Raw genomic sequence first — 18,357 nt, 5'->3', positions numbered from 1 at the left:
CTGGTGCAGTATGAAAGTACGTGCCACCCAGCCCTTACCACGGTAACATGGAATCAAGATAAACCTTCCTCAAGTTGCTTCTTCCTGGGGGTTCTGTTACAGAAACAAGTACTAATACAGAAGAGCAAAGGGAAGGAAAAGTGAAAAAGAACAAAGCAAGGAATAGCAAAGAATCTGGTATCCTGATGCAGGAGGACTGAGTTTGAGGCTATCCTGGGACCTTGTCTCAAAAACAAACAAACAAACAAATTTAAAAGAAATCAGCAAGGACATTCTACTCAGGTCCCTGGCGAAGACTTTAACTATAACTATACATTTACAAAGTGAGACTGGGAGGCAGGGCTAGTGGAAAGCAATTGTCAAGAGCCTGAGAAGGCCAGAACCATTGTGGCTCTACAGTCATCAAAAGATCCTGGAGTTCTGGTTCAAGTTAAAAGCAGCAGCTTGGTGAATATTCCAGAATCTATAGCCTTGGAGTAAGGGCAAAATGAAAATGGGACTACCCTAACAAAGCCTAAATGGAGTTGCAACCAGTTAAAGATGGCTGGCCTGCAATTTAACTGCCCAACAGAATGAAGTACACTAGTGAAGGCAACAACCCAGAATCCCTGCAATGATCGTCCTCCCTGTCCAACACTCAGTGAAAAATTATAAGAATGAAAAGAAGCAGAACCAGCAAGATGGTCAGCAGGGGGAGTGTTTGCTATCTGGCTTCATGACTGGAGTCCAATGCCAGTACTAACAGAGCAGGGGGACCAAATCCTACAAGCTGTCTTCTGACCTGCACATGTGTGCAGTCACACATGCACACATAAAATAAAATGAGATGAATATTCAGTGAAAGCAGAACCTGAGATGATTCAGATATTTGGAATTATCAGGCAAAATTCAACTATGATTGCTACATTATTCATGAGATGACCAAAAGGATAAAAAGAATCTTAGAGATATATAATTAATAAATTTGCAAAATGTCTTAAGGAGTTATTAGGAGCTGAGTATGAAAGCACATGCCTGTACTCCCAGCACTTGGGAGTCTGAGGAAAAAGATTCAGTACTCAAGACTAGTCTGAGCTACATAGTGAGACTTGTCTCAAAAACAGAAACAAAAAGAAAACGGTATTAGGGCCCTTAAGACAGACATTATGAATATTTTATTTAAAAACCCTTATGAATAAGAAAAACACTAAGTATTTATGAGTAAAATAATAGTACTTTAATGTGATTCGAAATATTTAAAATTGGGAAGAAGAAGAAACACATTCAGCAAAATGCTGACAACTGTAAAACTGGGTGATGAGGACGTTAGGTTTACCATAGGACTCTTCTCCCTTACATGTACATGAAAATACCATGAAAGGGAGTTCTACTTGTGGATCTGTGTTCACCAGTAACAGCATCACACCAGCACCAAACTGTGGAAACTCCAGCACTACATGGATGAGATGTGCCATAGATGACTCTGACACATGGACATCATGGTAAGCAAGATAAGCTGGACCTGACAGGACAAATACTAGATGATTGCATTTATGCAATGTCACCAGAGATGTTAAATAAACTCAAAACAAAAGGGAAGAGTAATGCTTGGGAGGGACTGTGGGGTGGCAAATAGGAAGTCACTGATTAATAGCTATAGAACTTCCATTCTACAGAAGGCAAAGTTTACAGGTGACAGACAGCACAACAATGTCATAACTGATGTTACTGAAAATGGTTAAAATAATTCTGTGTATTGAATATTTTACAACTTTTTAAAAGCTGAAATGCCAACTCAAATATCTTCAGGACATAAAAATCTGAAGATATACTGCTATGTGATATATTAACTCCAAACACAAAATTAAAATATATTTTCAAAAGTCAAATATTCCTAAAGATTATGATTAAATATTTTTCTATGTCCTTATTACTTGGTCAACGGAAACAGCATTTCCCTAAAAGGCTTAAAGAATAGTTTGGGAAAGTATTATGTATACACATGTATATGCATTCACACAAACACATACACATATGTGTATGATTGCACACCCACAAAACAGAAGAATTCCTTTGGAGCTTACATAAACTAGGTTCAGCAAAAATATTTGGCTTGGGCATGGTGGTATATACCAGTAATCCTGCCACTCAGAAAGCTAAGGCAAGAGGATGGTGAATCCTAGGGGCACATAGTGAGACCTTTACTCAAAAAAAAAAAAAAAAAAAAAAAAAAAAAAAGACAAATAGGGGCTGAAGAGATGGCTCAGTCAGTAAAATGATCAATGTGCAAACATGACACCTCAGCACCCACGTAAAATGTTGGTTTTGATACATACCTGTTATCCTACCCTGGGAACATGGAGACTGGGATCTTTGGTGCTCACTAGCCACACAGTCCTACTAAATTAGTGAGTTCCAGGTCCAAAGAAAGACCTTATTTCAAAATATAGAGTAGGGAGGAAGAGGAACGCCCAACATCCACTTCTGGTCTCTGTGTGTGCCCATGAGCACTCGTTACAAATAGCATCCTGATCAGAAACTGTGTGATGTTCTGAGTGAAGTGTCGACAAAGCACGGTGGCTTCCCCAAGCATCTTGGACAGTTTACAAATATAAACTAGTTATATATGATATTAAGAAAATAAAAGTACAGAATAATGATTGAGAAATTGAGGAGGAAATGGTTGTTATTCGACTTAGAGTAACCAGATAAACTCAATGGTGTGTTTATTTGCATACACTGTAAAAACTTAGCAAATAGCTAATCTTAATAGTCAAAAAGAATAAATAATTTACTGAGAAAATAGTAGTTTTGTTGATAAAGAATGGGGTTAAATAATACATTTTTTTTTTTTAAAGGACAACAAGCTAGCCCATAGTATGTGCTCAGATGCTTATACTAATGTTCCTGAAAAAAAAAAAAAAAAAAGTCCTCAATGGAACACTGACCTTACTACTATCTAGGATAGAATGGGTGTATGACTTAGTCTTTCTCACTGCCCGCCCTACTGGCAGTCTTTGAATGTTCCATGGCATAAATAAATTGGTTTGTGGGAATTCCTGGGTTTCATGCATGTTGGCACCATTGGAAAATGTTATCTCAAGATGGTGAGAATGTTCCTAATAAATCATTTACACTTCAGCAGACTCCTCTTGAATTAGTAATTTGCCTTAAATGCCTGAGTTCTACTGGAGCCCAAAAACTTGACTAGGTTCAATAACACGTGACCTCAAGTAGGAAGTCTGAGGATATGTAGCTCAAGAATCATTTTGGGGAAGTTTTGAATTATGAATTTAATGATCTATAAAAACAGTCAGCTTTCCAATACTGTTTGGCACGTTAGGCAGAACTGAACTATCCAGGTCACTCTTTCACAATGCAGTGCTAAGTAGCCATAGTCATTTCAGTAAGTCAGCCAAATGAGTAAGCAACATACCCCAAATAACCCCCTCCCCTGCTTCCAAGTCAAAACCCTACTACACTTCCTTTTCTCTGTACACTCAACTAGAAAATACAACACCTGTCCATCCCCTAAGTCAAAAACTAACATAACTATAGTAAATGAATATAAAGATATGAGAGTTCCATGCTTCACTGGGAATATTTACTATGAGTTAGACACTGCATTAAATAATAAGAGCATATCAAGATGGCAATACTGTCAACCAATCTATTTTCATTCATGTATTCTTCTTTCATTCAGTAAGTAGTGTCTGGAAACTATTGTGAAATTTGACAAGGATCAAAAACATTACAAAATCCTGGCTTGGGATATGGCTCAGTAGCATATCACTCACCAACATATGCAAGGCCTTATGTTGAATCTCTAGAACAAATAAAAGAACAAAATCTTTACTCTGAAGATACATTTTGGGATGGGCAGTTGTGGTGTATGTCTTTAATCCAGCACTTGGGAAGCAGATGCAGGCTGATCTCTGTGAGTTCAAGACCAGCCTGATCTATAGAGTGAGTTCCAGGAGAGCCAGGGCTACACAGAGAAACTCTGTCTGGAAATACCAAAACAAAAACCAAACAGGAAAAAAAAGAAAAAGAAAAAAGATACATTTGTTAAGTTCAGATGTAAGCATATGAGGGTCAGTTAGATGATTCAGTAGGTTGTAGAACCTGATGACCTGAGTTCAATCCCTGGAACACACACAAAGGTGGAAGGAGAGAAGAGATTCCATAAAGTTGCCTCTGACCTCCAGGTGTGCCCATGGTATTCTCTCTCTCTCACACACACAAACATACACATATATAGCATTAAAAAAGAGCTGTATGTTAAGTAGTAAATGTATGAAAGAGTATATGGATGAATGCCAATTGGTTATAAGACCTAAGGAGAAAATTAAGGCAGAAATGAGATACAGAATAGAAGGTCTGATGGGAGATGTCATTCTGTAAATATGTTTCTCGTATTGGTTAATGAATAAAGCATTGTCGGCCAATAGGAAAGCAAGATAGGCAGGACTAGAAGACAAGGAAGAGAGAGGAAGTAGTTGGGAGGAGTTTCAAGATGGAAGATGGAGAGAGAAGAATACCAGGGCCTCTCTCCAGTAAGATAATACCACGTGGAGATACTTAGTTTAATAGAAATGGGTTAATATTTAAGACAGAGCTAGCCCATAAGAAACTAGTAACAGGCTAACAGCATCATATCAAATACAGCATCTCTGTGTGTTATTTTTTGGGGCTGGTATGTCAGTGGGACCAGACTGGCAGGGAAAAACCTACTCATAACAAAGGTCAATAGGAAAAAATGAGGTTTGGGTGAAGCCATCTCTAATGCGATAATGCAAGAAAGATTCTGAAACAAGGGAGGGTTTCAGAAAGAAATGGTGCCATATGAAGGTCTTACAGGGGAGCACACTTAACAGTCAAATGTAGAGGAGTTGAGTCTAAGGAGGAGGAGAGTATTAGGAGAAGATTAGTGTTCTAAGCCCTAGTAGGAACCAATTGGGAGAGCAAGCTGCAGAAGGAACTGGGCGAGAAGACAGCACTAGCAGAGATGCCAAGTATAATCCAGTCTCCAGTCCTCAGCACTAGCACAGCTAGTGAGACTGACAGTGTAGCTTCCTTCTACCCCACTATCTGGGGGGCTCCCTTGGAGCTCAGCATATACTCAACCCCCACAGCCAAGTTGTATTTGCTTGCTATTCTCCCTCTGACACAAAACTACAATGCAGATGGAATATCTGTTACCAGAAATGCTTAGGCCCAGTACTTCCAATTTCAGGGTGTGTGTGTGTGTGTGTGTGTGTGTGTGTGTGTGTGTGTGTGTGAGCTCTCATCTAAAAACCCAAAATCTGAAGTGCTCCAAAAAACAGAATAAAACAAAAACCAACTCATACTGGCATTCAAAAGCTTCCAATTCCAAAGCTTTTTCCAAATCAGTCCCTGGGTTAGGCATGCCTAGAGTGTGCAGCACACCCCTTTCACAGCTTCTAGTGAGCACTATAGAGGGGCTTTTCTATAACTTAGAAGTTTCTAGTAATTACAGTAGAAAGTAAGCAGAGTCACTCAAGTTGAGTTTTATCTTAATGACAACAATACACCAAAAAAACACCCCACTGCATAAACAATAAAGAAATAGCAATGAGACTTGTAATTTCTGTTTCTCAACCATGCGAAGTCTGAAGAGTTCAGAGAGCACTTTACACATGGCACACTATAACTCAAAAACTAAACTGACAAGGGTCAAAGTGAAATATTTTTAGTTCTTTAAAAATAGGATGTGTGTAAATATGAAATCATCATGCACTCAGTGTAGTCAGAATGTGGCCTTGCTCAGAGAAGCTGCTGGGAGTTGTGTCAGAGAGCTGTGTCTTTATTTGACTGGTAGCCTTGGGTAGTGCCAGAAAGTCTGACAATATAATTTAGGGGCAGTAGGAAAACCAACAATGTGAAACTAAGTGTAGGAGTCTGGCTCATCAATGTCAGCTGACCTGAACAGAGAGGTCAACTATGTGGGGAATCAATCAATCGATCAGACATGCATAACATAACAATGTGGGCACAAAGGCTGAGCCTTGCTGGAGCAACATTCTGTGCACATTGTCATACACTGGTGCCAGGACAATGAACACTTTACATCTAGCAATTCCAGCACGTACATCTTCCCATGGCTGATTTTAGCTGTATCCTTTCCCTGGAAGAAGGTGCAGTTAAAGTTTCTGTGAATCCTTCTGGCAATGTATCTAGTCTGAGCAGGTTTGGGGGGATTTCTGAACTTGCATTTGGAGAGAGAGAGAGAGAAAGGAGAGAGAGAGAGAGAGAGAGAGAGAGAGAGAACTCCTTACACAGTGCCCAGTTACAGTTAAAATGCCACTGTAAATTACCCTAAATTCAAAGTTCAGTTCCATAGGTGAACTAACTACATTTCCAAAGAACAACAGCAACATGTCACCAGTGGTTAACACATCGGGACCATATTCTTAGATATTATTTGACCTTCTTATGCCCGACACACTTGGTTTTCAAATTCATCTAGACCTCCAGCCTTTTGCCCTGATCACACTTGTATAACTTTTGCCACTGAAGTGTAATGCCTAACCCAAACATTACTTTATGGCTAATGGCCTCAATATTTGTGCACATGCATGTCATGAGCTGATATGTATATGTCTTATCCCATTTACACAGGTAATTAAGCATGCAGACAAGTGCCAATCACTCAGTATTCAGCATGTAGGATCTTTAATCAACTTTTTTTTTAAAGACTTCTTTATTTACTATGTATATAGTGTTGTACCTGCATATATACCTGCATGCCAGAAGAGAGCACCAGATCTCACTCTAGGTGGTTCTGAGCCACCATGTGGTTGCTGGGAACTGAACTCAGTACTTCTGGGTGCTCTTAACTTCTGAACTATCTCTCCAGTTCCCATAATGAACTCTTAACTACTTGATCACTACCTTCTTCTTTTGTCACAGCACCTAACTCCAGTAGGAAACATATCATACATTTAATTCTTCATTTATTGCCTATCCAGAGCCAACAGATGGCTTGAGTATCTTGATTTCATATTCTCCTACCTTTAAAAAAAAAAAATTAGCTGGAACTTTATGTGTCATCTACTTCTCCAACGCACAGCTACTTCCTCAACTATGCCGATATGTCAGCCATGGCCTACCTACCCCCAATGAAACTTACTGAACATTATGATTTTTATTCAGCTATCAGACAAATATTCCCTACATACCTTCAACCCTGACCTCTAGTATCTTGTTTAAGCAAATAAAAAGAGCACAAATGCGTACTTGCTTCTTACATTCAGAGGGTCTGAGATTTTATCTTGCATGAAAGCTGATCATTTTAACTGCATATGGAACCCTTCACCTTCTGGGTCAGAGACAAAGGCTTTTAGGACACAGCAAATACCACAAAGACAATTTGCTTTAGTTTGGACGTCCAGTCCACACAGGACACTACAAATATGGTTCCACGGTGTGTGCACATGCGTGCATGAGAACACACACACACACACACCTACCTGTGTGCATTATTGGGAGAGAAACACTAAACTTAGAGAACTCAGATCTGATCTTTTACAATAACACCCAGTGCACTTCCAACCCCGTTTGCTTGCTTTTTGAGACAGGGATCTAACTATTTTAACCCAGGCTGGCCCAGAACAGAATCTTCCTGTCTCAGTCTCCTGAACATTGAGATACAAGCCTGTGCCTGGCTAATAAGACCTTCATTTGAGTTATGGAGAGTGATGCCATTTTTCCAAAGATATACAAGTATTCTTGAAATGAAAGGTTGCAGCAAAAGCTGCTGGTGCCTTGCTAGGAGACATTAAGAAATATGAGGTGTACATGGCTCACCCACTCTGCTTCCTGTTCACCCTGTCTTCTTGCTTTTCTTCACAGCTATACTCAAAACACTAGTCTTACTCCATGCCTACACACAGGCTGCCATGAATAGAGGTTTAACTCTGATGTCCGAGGCTCCTACACAGCACTATTACCATCCCTGTCTCCAGTACTATTCAGTTAATATTTGTGAACCAAGTAAGGCAGTCTGTTTCTGGAACTACTACTTCGTCATTTTTAGTGACCCCTCAAGCAACTGCAGTTTTTCTCCTCACACCTGCTTTGTACTCTCACACACATGCATGCTGTAGCTGTGCTACACAGAGATGCTGCCATCTGCATGCCACTTCATATAACTCTTTTTAAGAGCATATACACCTATTCTTTACATGCCACTTCATATAACTCTTTTTAAGAACATATACATCTCTTCTTTTGTAATCACAACATCGCCTCTGCTATTAGTTTTTTTCTTTCACATCTTAATCTTGTGGGTACACTTAAATGACCATCTAGAAATACTTGCTTTCAGCCTAAAGAATGTCCTTTATTGCTTCCTGTCTTTGTAAGGTGGACCTGTCAGCACAGTTTCTCTGGTTTTTTGCCACTTGGAAAAATATTTTACCTTCTTTTTTTGAAAGCCCATTTTTGTAGAATAATGGAGTTTGATAGACACACTTTTATTTGGATATTACTCTGATACCCTGTGAGTGCCATCATTTCAGCTGGGCAGTCAGTTGTTTTCCTTACAGGGCTTTTTTCCTTTAAGGAGCTGCCTTCCCTTCAGTGTTTTCTCCCTGTGAAGGACTACATCAGTTAGTTCTCCCTGTGATATCTTTGTGTGGGCCTTTGTATTTAGCCTACACTTGGAATCTGTGAGGTTCTGGCATGTGGGCTGTTTTTGAAAAGTCTGCTAGCTCCACAGCCATCTTTTCTTACAGTTTCGGCTTCTATCTCTACGCACTCCTGATATTTCCACTGTGCTCCCCACAGTCTCCTCCCACTGTGCCACGGGAAGCTCCCCAGTCTCCTCCCACAGTGCACACCGGGAAGCTCCCCAGTCTCCTCCCACTGTGCACACCGGGAAGCTCCCCAGTCTCCTCCCACTGTGCACACGGGAAGCTCCCCAGTCTCCTCCCACTGTGCACACGGGAAGCTCCCCAGTCTCCTCCCACTGTGCACACGGGAAGCTTCCCAGTCTCCTCCCACAGTGCACACGGGGAAGCTCCTTGGCCTCCTCCCACAGTGCACACCGGGAAGCTCCCCAGTCTCCTCCCACTGTGCACACCGGGAAGCTCCCCAGTCTCCTCCCACTGTACACACGGGAAGCTCCCCAGTCTCCTCCCACAGTGCACACGGGGAAGCTCCCCAGTCTCCTCCCACTGTGCACACAGGAAGCTCCCCAGTCTCCTCCCACTGTGCACACAGGAAGCTCCTGACTGTCTCCAACTCCTGAGGTTGCTTTTAGTTCACTCTGTACTTTAGTGTGGGAAATCTTACACATCTATCCTCGAGTCTGTTTCTGCTTTCTGCCAGTTCACATCTGTTGTTGAACCTTTCTAATGGTTTATTTAGTTCCCTGGCCTATAATTTTTATGGTTTTTTTTTTTAAATGTCTCCTGTTGGTATTCTCTATCTGAAGTGACATTATACCTTCATTTACCATTGTTGCTTCAATTTTGACTTCCCCTATTCCTGTGGACATCTTTATAATGTTTCTTTAAAAGTGTTTCTTCTGGAAAGTCTAACATCTGCTCAGTCTAACAGCCATTTTTAGTGGTCTTCATTTTCTCCAGAAATTGTGCTTTAGGGTGTCTTGGTTTTTGCTTTTTTGGTTGAACATTGGCATTCTAGATGACATACTGCAATGCCTGTGGTTTCTTATACCCCCCTCCCACTTCCAAGGCTTATCACTCTCCCTTGTTCATTTCTATCACCTGGAGCTGACACCTTCATGCTCTTTGGATTTGGATCATCTCTTCTAGGAGAAGCAGCTTCAGCGTATCTAGGATCTCAGTGGTATAGACTGAGTTCTCTACAACTCTTTTCTTAACCAAACCCAGCTGTTAAACTCAGTTAATTGCTAGCTGATTACTCTATTGTTTTATATCATGCTCTGGGGCATGAGTTACTCTATAAACAATCCAATCATATTCTGGCTTCTTTGAAGGAATACTTTTAGTGTTTTGTTTTTGTTTTTAAGCAAAAACAAAACAAACAAAGCAAAAAAAAAAAAAAAAACCAACAACCCAACTCTGACTCAGGTAGCTCTTTTGAGATGTCTTATTCTGGGGCACTCTTCTGCTCTACTGTTACTGAGGGTGTGACACTTGAACTCCACTCCCACTTGCAAATGAAGGCAAGTCTTTTGAGAAGGCTTTGGGATCTATCGGCTTTATGGTCTGCTTTTCTCCAGCAGGGAAACCTCTGTGTTAGTGACTTGAGCTATGTCTTAGTTAAGGTTTCTATTGCTTGGAGGAAACACCATGACCAAAATGCAAGTTGGGTAGGAAAGGGTTTATTTGGCTTATACTTTAGGATTACTGTAAATCACTGAAGGAAGTCAGGACAGGAACTCAAAAAAGGCAGGAACCTGAAGGCAGGGGCTGATGCAGAGGCTATGGAGGGGAGATGCTTACTGGCTTACCTCCCATGGCTTGCTCAGTTTGGGTTCTCCTAGTCTAACACTCATGTAGACCTCCACATTTGTCTTCTGCTAGATTTCTTTATGGAGGGGAAAATCAGTGCCTTGATATGGAGCCATTACCACCAAAGTTAACTTATTGGCATATAATTATCACATGCACTAAAAGCCTACACTATCTTCTTGACATACAGTGTTATTATTCTGAGACTTTAATGCACTAATTTCTTTGAAATGAAGTATCTCTTTCAACACTATCTTTGGATGAAAAGTTTTGGCTCATTGCCATTAACATTACATAAAATAAGCATAAACACAGAACTTTAAACATTTAAAGACTAAGACACACTTGGTACTCCTTCAAAGGGAAGGAGCAGGAGTGACAGTAACACCTGAAAAAGAAGTTGTTGGGGGTTTCTTAAGATAGGATCTCTCCATGCAGGCCTGGCTGATATGGAACTCACTATATACTGTAGGCTGGCCTAGAACTCACAAAGATCCCCCACCTTTATATTCGGAGTGCTGGAATCAAAGATATATACCGCCATTTCTGGCCCATCCTTCACAAGATAAGTTTCTTGGAATAAGTTTGCATATGCACAAATATTCTAAAACTACTGCCTTAAGTTTAACATTTGTATGTGTCCACTTGCACACATGCGTCCAAGCGCTCGTACAAATGCACACAACTCTCTCTCTCACACACACACACACCCATATAATATCTAATTACGTTAAAAGTCATACTATACATTTTAAATGTATTTTAAATTAGTATTGGTTCTTATAAAAGACATATGAATTTTAAGTTTGGAAATTTGCCCTTTGCTTCTGTAACCACATTTATCGCTGTAACCACAGAGAACTCTTACTTCAATTTTTAACTAACTCCAAGTCAGATGTGCCAGGAATAAAAATCTTCCTAAGGTCAAATATAACAAGAAACAGCAGCTACAGGAGGCAAACCCACCAAGTGATCAGGGCCATTGGGACTGTGTGCACATGGCACCGGACAGGTTTCAAGGTTAGATTTAAATGGGGATTATGAACTTGGGGCGATCTCATCATGCTTGAAAACCTCAGCTACAGCCTGACAACAGCAACGACCCTCAGTCACATGATGGACAGGAATGTTTGGTTTTGAGACCTTTTATCTCAACTGTTAACATCCAAATAGAGCAAACAAAACAACTTTGTTAAAGAAACAAATACAGAGGTGGTATTTAACTAGTTGAAATTATATGACCATGCCAACAGGCACCATCAAGGGACAGCTGGCCAAGTGACAGAGGCACAGGACAGCTATTTTAGGTTTGCAGGGTGTGCTCAAGAGTTGTTTAAAGGATGCAATGAATGTACTTACCAAATATTTCCCCTCCGCTAGCATATTCCGTCACCAGATAAATCATCCGCTCTGTCTCCATGACCTGTACAAAGGCAGGGAAGTGACAATGACACAGGTGACAAATTGGTCCAGGAAGAGAACCAATGATTGTGCCATGTTAGCAGCCCTGCTTAAAAGGCTCTGCACAGTGGGGAGGGAACAGGCATTATTGTGACAAGGGAAACTGGTACTCTGCAGGTTCTCAGACTCAGGAGACAGGACAGCCTCAGAGGCACAGTCCTCTGGGTCCCCAAGTCTCTGATCCAATAAGCCAGAGCTGCTAAAAACTGGGGGGAAAAAGTTCAATTTCACCATCATCACAGCTCAAACTGCCCCTCCCCCACCCCCAGCCCAGAGTAAGAAGAGAACACTGGGACTCATTAAGGACCGCCCAGAAACCACACAGGACTTGATTTTTAAATGGAAATATCAACTTTCCTTTCCATGGACCATTTGTTCAAAGGAGGGAATCCCATGAAAATGCCAAGCCTTCCAATAATGAAATTCATTCACTCCTACTTCGTCCAGTCTCCATTTTGCTGATTTTAAAAAATCCACAATCAACTGGGTGATGCTGGCACACACCTTTAATCCCAACACTCGGGAGGCAGAGGCAGGTGGATCTCTGTGAGTTCAAGGCCAGCCTGGTCTACAGAGAAAGTGCCAGAACAGCCAAAGCTGTTACACAGATAAACCCTGTCTTGAAAAAACAACAACAAAAATCTACATCCAGTGCAATTTTCCTCTTTGTCAGACCTTTTTAGGTCATATATGGATCTACGTCAGAATCACTGAACACATTTTAAGCACCCAGGCATAAATAGAAAGCCTGGGGCTTCTGACGCTTGTCTTCACCTCACTCTTGGGAGACACTCAGAACTGGGCTCCTTTCCTAAGGATGGCAGGTGACACAAGTGAGCAGTGGCCACTGAGTGGATCTAAGTGGTCACAATTTTTTAAAAAAGCAGGAAGCAACTTTCATAGTTTACACCAGCATGTCCAAAAACACCACCATTTCAATGATCTTTAAAAAAAATTTTAGGCTGCTTCAGTTTTTACATTAAAATTAACTAAAGTTAAAATAAAAATTAAGTTTAATTCCTCAGTCACTTTGGCCATACCTGGCTCTAGCCACAGCTTACACAATAAACCTACACCTTCACTACATTGTAGTTCATTAATTAATTACACTTATTGACAGCTGCTTTCTTTTTTATCTGTAAACATTAACACCATGTATGTATAATGTTACAACATATACACAGTGTGTGTGTGTGTGTGTGTGTGTGTGTGTGTGTGTGTGTGTGTGTGATATTTGTTGGTTGGTTGGAGGGATTGTTTTATAGACTAAGCTAGCCTAGAACTCACAACATAGTGCAGCCTAGCCTTGATCTTTTGATCCTCCTGGATTAGCCTCCCAAGTATTGTGACTACAGACACGTGCCAGCAAGCCTGGGTCTATCCCTTCCTTTTAATGGCTTAATATATAATACTCCAATATATTGCAGCTGTTCAGGGGAAAAACTATTATATTGTGTGTTTTCTTATATCCCTCTGTTTTCTTACCTCTCATTAGCTGCAAACACCCTTTTATACTTCAACTGTGTCTCCTATAAGTTAGGCAAGTTTGCTCACTCCATATATCTGAATTAGAGACCAGCTTGAGCTACAGAGTAAGACTGTGTTACAAAGCAAAACAAAATAAACAAGGGGCAAATGCTCAGTTTTATTTATTCTACAAAGACAGGCAGGAAGCAAAGGATAGACATGGACCACTCACTGTACAGGTCTTCAGACAGCACCAGGGAGGTCTTTAAGTTCATTTCTTATAGAAGGTAGCTGTTGCCCAATGTCATTCACTACGATGCATTTCAACAAGCTTGACTGGCTGAACTCACTTCATCATGAGAGCAGCTGGTGCCAGAGAGGAGGTCTACAGCTGCTGGCTCAGCCACACAGGCCTCACTTCATGTTTTCTTTTCCATAAAAATCAGCAAGTCTATGCAAGTCTGCCCATGGTGCCGGCAGTGATGTACCAACAATGTGCTGCTCCAGCTTGACACACACCTGAGTCAGGAAGCATCTACTGCACCCTCACAGCAACAAACGAACACACCAAACACGCTGAGTGGGTGGCTACTTCCCTCAACGCTGGAGATGACTGCACAGCTGCAGCACTGTGAGCAAGGGCTGGCTGCATGCACACAACACACTGCAATCTGAGAAACCCCATCTCTCCCCAGGTGTATCTCCCCAAAGTATCTCTTCCTCCAGCCCACTAAAGCCAAGTCCTCCCTTCTCATTGGTCTGAAATTCCATACAATAGATTCATTGCCTTTGCCATAAGGCTAGCAAGTCATTTTGATGATGGTACAAGTTTAGGAAGAAAACTGTAACAGGAAGCTCTTCCATGACATGGTGTTTACCTACAGATTATCAAAAACAAGACTGGCTAGGAGAGCTAAGCCCAAGATTTTCTAGAGAACAGAAGTGGGGGAGTTTTAAGACAAGCCAACATTTTTGAGATATCCTTCACCACAATTCATAATTTTAAACTACCATTTAAATAATCACATGCGGAAATAACATGTTCTCTGTTCCTTTTGAGTTTCCATGCTACTGAAGAACCCTGATCCAAGTAAGAAAAATTTTCAGCCTTAGACTCATTCTGTGTGATGCTTGGGAAGAATCAAAGGATCTGAAAGGGGTCAGGAAGAGCTCCCCAGGAAACAATAGGGGAACGGCACCCACATTTTCGCGACAGCAGCCTTGCAGCAATAGGACACTCTGGGACTGTGGTCCTCTTACCTGGTAAAGCCTGATGATATGTGGGTGACAAAGCATCTTCATTATCTGAACTTCCCGGAAAATCTTCTTCAAGTTTTCTTCATCCAGCTGGGTCTTATCTATGATTTTAATAGCAACCTGGCAACAGAGGAAGAAAATGATGGCTACGTTATTAAAAGAAGTTTACTCAGGAAAATTAAATCCACTTTAACCCATTATATTCTATAAAACACTGCTAGCATTGTGTTTTCAGGACGTCAAGGAAGAAAATGGTCTAACTCTTTTTAAAAGACAGGATATGGACTCCAAGCAAGTTGGTCTCAGAGGATGGGCCTTCTGCAACTCTTACGCTGCCTACACAATAAAAGCCAGGACAACACTTCATTACTGCAGAGATGTGACCATGGCTGGCTCAAATCACGCTTCCATGAGTGGAGGGTAGGACTTCTTCTGAAGACAAAGTATGTGTGACAGGTCTGAGATGTCAACAGGTGCCACCAGGAGAAGGCCAAGCAGAGTGGCAGGGGTGGTGGCAGCAGCTGTGTGCCAGTCACAGACAAGTCTTACTGCCATGTATGTACAACTCCCTTAAACCTCATAACACCCATGATTGTGAACCTTCTTTCATTAATATGGAAACTAAGGCACAGACAGTAAGGAGTAAGCAGCAAATCCAGCATTTAGTCATTAACAACAAGTATGTGGCAGATACATGTGGTCTGTCTTGGGAAAGAAATCCTTAACATTAATACCATACCAGTCTGAAAATCTTTCTATGCCCCCAATACACTGCCCCAGTATAACCCATTATTCTCAATACACCCGGAAGCATATAGTTTCTTGAGATTGATTAGCAATGCAGACCAGGCTACCCTAGAATTCACTATGTAGCCAAGACTGGTATCAAATTCAATCTTTTTATAACAGCCCCTTGGGTAGTGAGATTACATGAGTGACTCACCATGTGACATAGCAGAGACATTTTAAGGTGGAATGAAAGATGACATTATTTCAATCTACTCATTTTTTTAATGTTTTGAGGGGTCTCTATATAGCACTCTACATAACTCTCTACATAAATATAACTCATTGTGTAGACCAGGCTAGCCTTTAACTCACAGAGATCTGACTGCCTTTGTCTCCCCAGTGCTGGGATTAAAGGCCTGTGCCACCACCACCCAGCAGTTTCAATTACTTAATCAATACATCAATCAATACTAGTAAAATGTTTAGATGGGGCAATGAAGACATGATCAGTTAGCTGTGTGCATGGATGCCTGGCAGAAAGGTGACTTTGTTTGCAGTTTTTCATATTATCAGACTGAAGGCTATGGAGGAAAGGTACCAGGTGGAGGACTTGAGCACACTCATGGCCAGCTGGTGGAATGTGAGGAATGACCTGGGTACCCAGAAAGTTCCCAGGACTCACAGCTGTGACTTCCCCAGGACTTGGAATCTACTATGGGAACAAAAGATGTTCGGCAGAAAAGATACAGCGGCTAAGCAGAGGACAACAGCTTCCACCCAGGAGAGAAAAACGGGACATGGGAGGATTCACTCAGAAGATAGGCTGACCAAGGAAGGAACTGGGACAGGTGTCGGTCTTTAACATGAAGGAAGGGAATCACCCACACATCCTGGCAGCTCTTTGATCTGTAAGTCTGAGATGCATGACTTTTGACCACCGGCATGTATACTGGTTACTGTGCCAAATCACAGGCACAACTCTACCAGCTGGCCTGGGGCTTTCACCTGCTTCTCTTGGGACAGCTCCCCAAACAGTATCATAACAAACGATACCTCTTCAGATAATTTCTACGCAGCATCAAATTCTGCCCTGCTCCTCCGTGAAATGAGACAAAGACTCCACAAAACACCGCAAGGTGAAGCTTTGCCCAACACTGGATATAGGATTATAAGCAAGAACGAAAAGAGGCCAAGTTATTGAATTAAAAAGTTTAGAACATCGAGTAAGTTATTTTGATTTTTGTAACTCCTTGTCTGTAAAATGTGGGCACAGGGACAGGAACTTCCCTGAAAGGTTTCTGGGAATCAGCTAAGGTCATGAACACAACCTGCTTAAGAGTGCCTGACCCATGACAGACATATATGAGACTGGCACTCCCAGTTTCATGAACTCTAGCTTCAACTAACTATAGTCTCAAAACCGTAAATGGAAAAGAGCACAAATAAACAATGCCTAGGCCTTAAACCACACGGCACTGTACCAAGCTTGAGGGTTTTGCTTAATCAGCTCTGTCCTGCCTGAGGGCATAAATTATCTCTCCATGAAGCACATCAATGTTGAACATGCTATCCTCCTATTGCTCAGTCACCCTTTCTGTTATCAGATCTGCTGGGGAAGCATCACTCTGCTTATGCTCGGGCAGCCCTTGTTTTATTGATCCAAGCAACTCAAAACACAAGAGCAGCAATGCTGGCAAGTCAGCAGTTCTAATGTACCAAAAGGAAGTTGGAAGGTACTTCCTTTACCTTCTCGGAAATAATTAGAAAGAACCTGGTGCATGCCTATAATCCTGTAAACTATGGAGGTTCAGACAAGAGAATCCCAAGTGTGAGGCCAGCCTGGGCCACATAGCAAGACTCTGTCTGAAGAAAGAACAAGTGGTGCGGTGTGCACGCCTTTTGTTCCAGCCGTCAGAGGCAGAGGCAGAGGTAGGCAGGCAGGTCTCTGTGAGTTCAAGGTCTACAGAGCAAGTTCCAGGACAGCTAGGGCTATACAGAGAAGCCCTGTCTGGAAAAATAAAACAAAACAAGAAAGGAAGAAGCAAACAAAAATGGAAAAGAGATCATGTACAATCAGACTTCAAGATATATTTACATAATGTTTATTACAGTGTACTTTTACAGTTACTCTATTTTATTAGTGAGAAAGAAGCGGGCTAGCACTATCTATGGCTCCAGGCACCCCCTTGGGCTCTTGAAACCTATCACCTACAGGTAAGTTGGGGGGGAGTACCTACTCTATATAGGTACTGATGTTATTTCAAAATTTCTGGAATCTAGCCTTAAGCTTTGAGCATTCTGAGTCATGGATTAGACTGGCTTCACCAAGCAACGTAATTCTGAATCTAAAACATCAATTCCTTCATCAGAGGACAAGCCAGGTGCCAAAAAGTAAACTAGCTAACAATCTGTGGGCAATATTCAGAGCCACCTGATGGGCTGCCAGCTGCTGTGGAAAGAATATGGAAGGAGCAGGGTGGGGGGGGAATGTGGGGGGTGAATTCCATTCAGGAAAGTCACCCTGAACCACAGGATGGAAGACAAGCAAGGCCTAACCTGAGAGCTGTGCCCAAGAGAGCACTGTGTAGTTCACAGCAGGCCTGGCTCCCTGGTCCCCCTTACTAAGAAGCTCCAGCCCCTATGGCACTCAAGATTGCTGGGCAATGACAAACCTGCTTGGCCCAACAAGTTCCTGAGACACAAAAACAACCCTAGCTACAAGCTGGAAAAGGAAGGGTTCTAAACAGCACGATGAGGAACAACAGAAAAGCACCAAGTCAGAGAGCAGGGCGGGCACGAAGGCAGGGTTATTTCGAGAACACCAAACAGCATAATGAACATGGATTTCTGACAGCTACAGACTTGTTGGGGGCTTAAAGTACACATAGTCTGCTTAAAAAATGAATTGTATCTGTAACAAAAGTAAATCTGCAGGTTAACAAACAAGCTTCCAAAGAGTATATTGTATGTATGTGTGCATGCATGTACACGGGTGTTT

General features: G+C 41.7%; 2 protein-coding genes across 4 annotated transcripts in view; one reads left to right on the top strand and one right to left on the bottom strand.

The window, feature by feature from the left end:
- Positions 1–18,357, top strand: part of Tagln (transgelin) — a 911,813-nt gene that overhangs the window by 704,476 nt on the left and 188,980 nt on the right. The gene's annotated exons all lie outside the window — the stretch shown is intronic.
- Positions 1–18,357, bottom strand: part of Sik3 (SIK family kinase 3) — a 214,907-nt gene that overhangs the window by 85,213 nt on the left and 111,337 nt on the right. For all 3 annotated transcript variants that reach the window (XM_051197322.1, XM_051197324.1, XM_051197323.1), the window contains exons 2-3: positions 14,634–14,750; positions 11,805–11,868 (exon numbers count right to left, since the gene is read on the bottom strand). In XM_051197322.1, coding sequence (XP_051053279.1) covers positions 11,805–11,868; positions 14,634–14,750 — 181 coding nt within the window. The remainder of the gene's footprint in view (positions 1–11,804; positions 11,869–14,633; positions 14,751–18,357) is intronic.

This window comes from Phodopus roborovskii, unplaced genomic scaffold (genome assembly GCF_943737965.1).
Source record: "Phodopus roborovskii unplaced genomic scaffold, PHOROB, whole genome shotgun sequence".
Lineage (NCBI taxonomy): Eukaryota > Metazoa > Chordata > Mammalia > Rodentia > Cricetidae > Phodopus > Phodopus roborovskii.
Note: the sequence above shows the minus strand (reverse complement) of the source record. Positions and strands in the feature narration are given on the sequence as shown.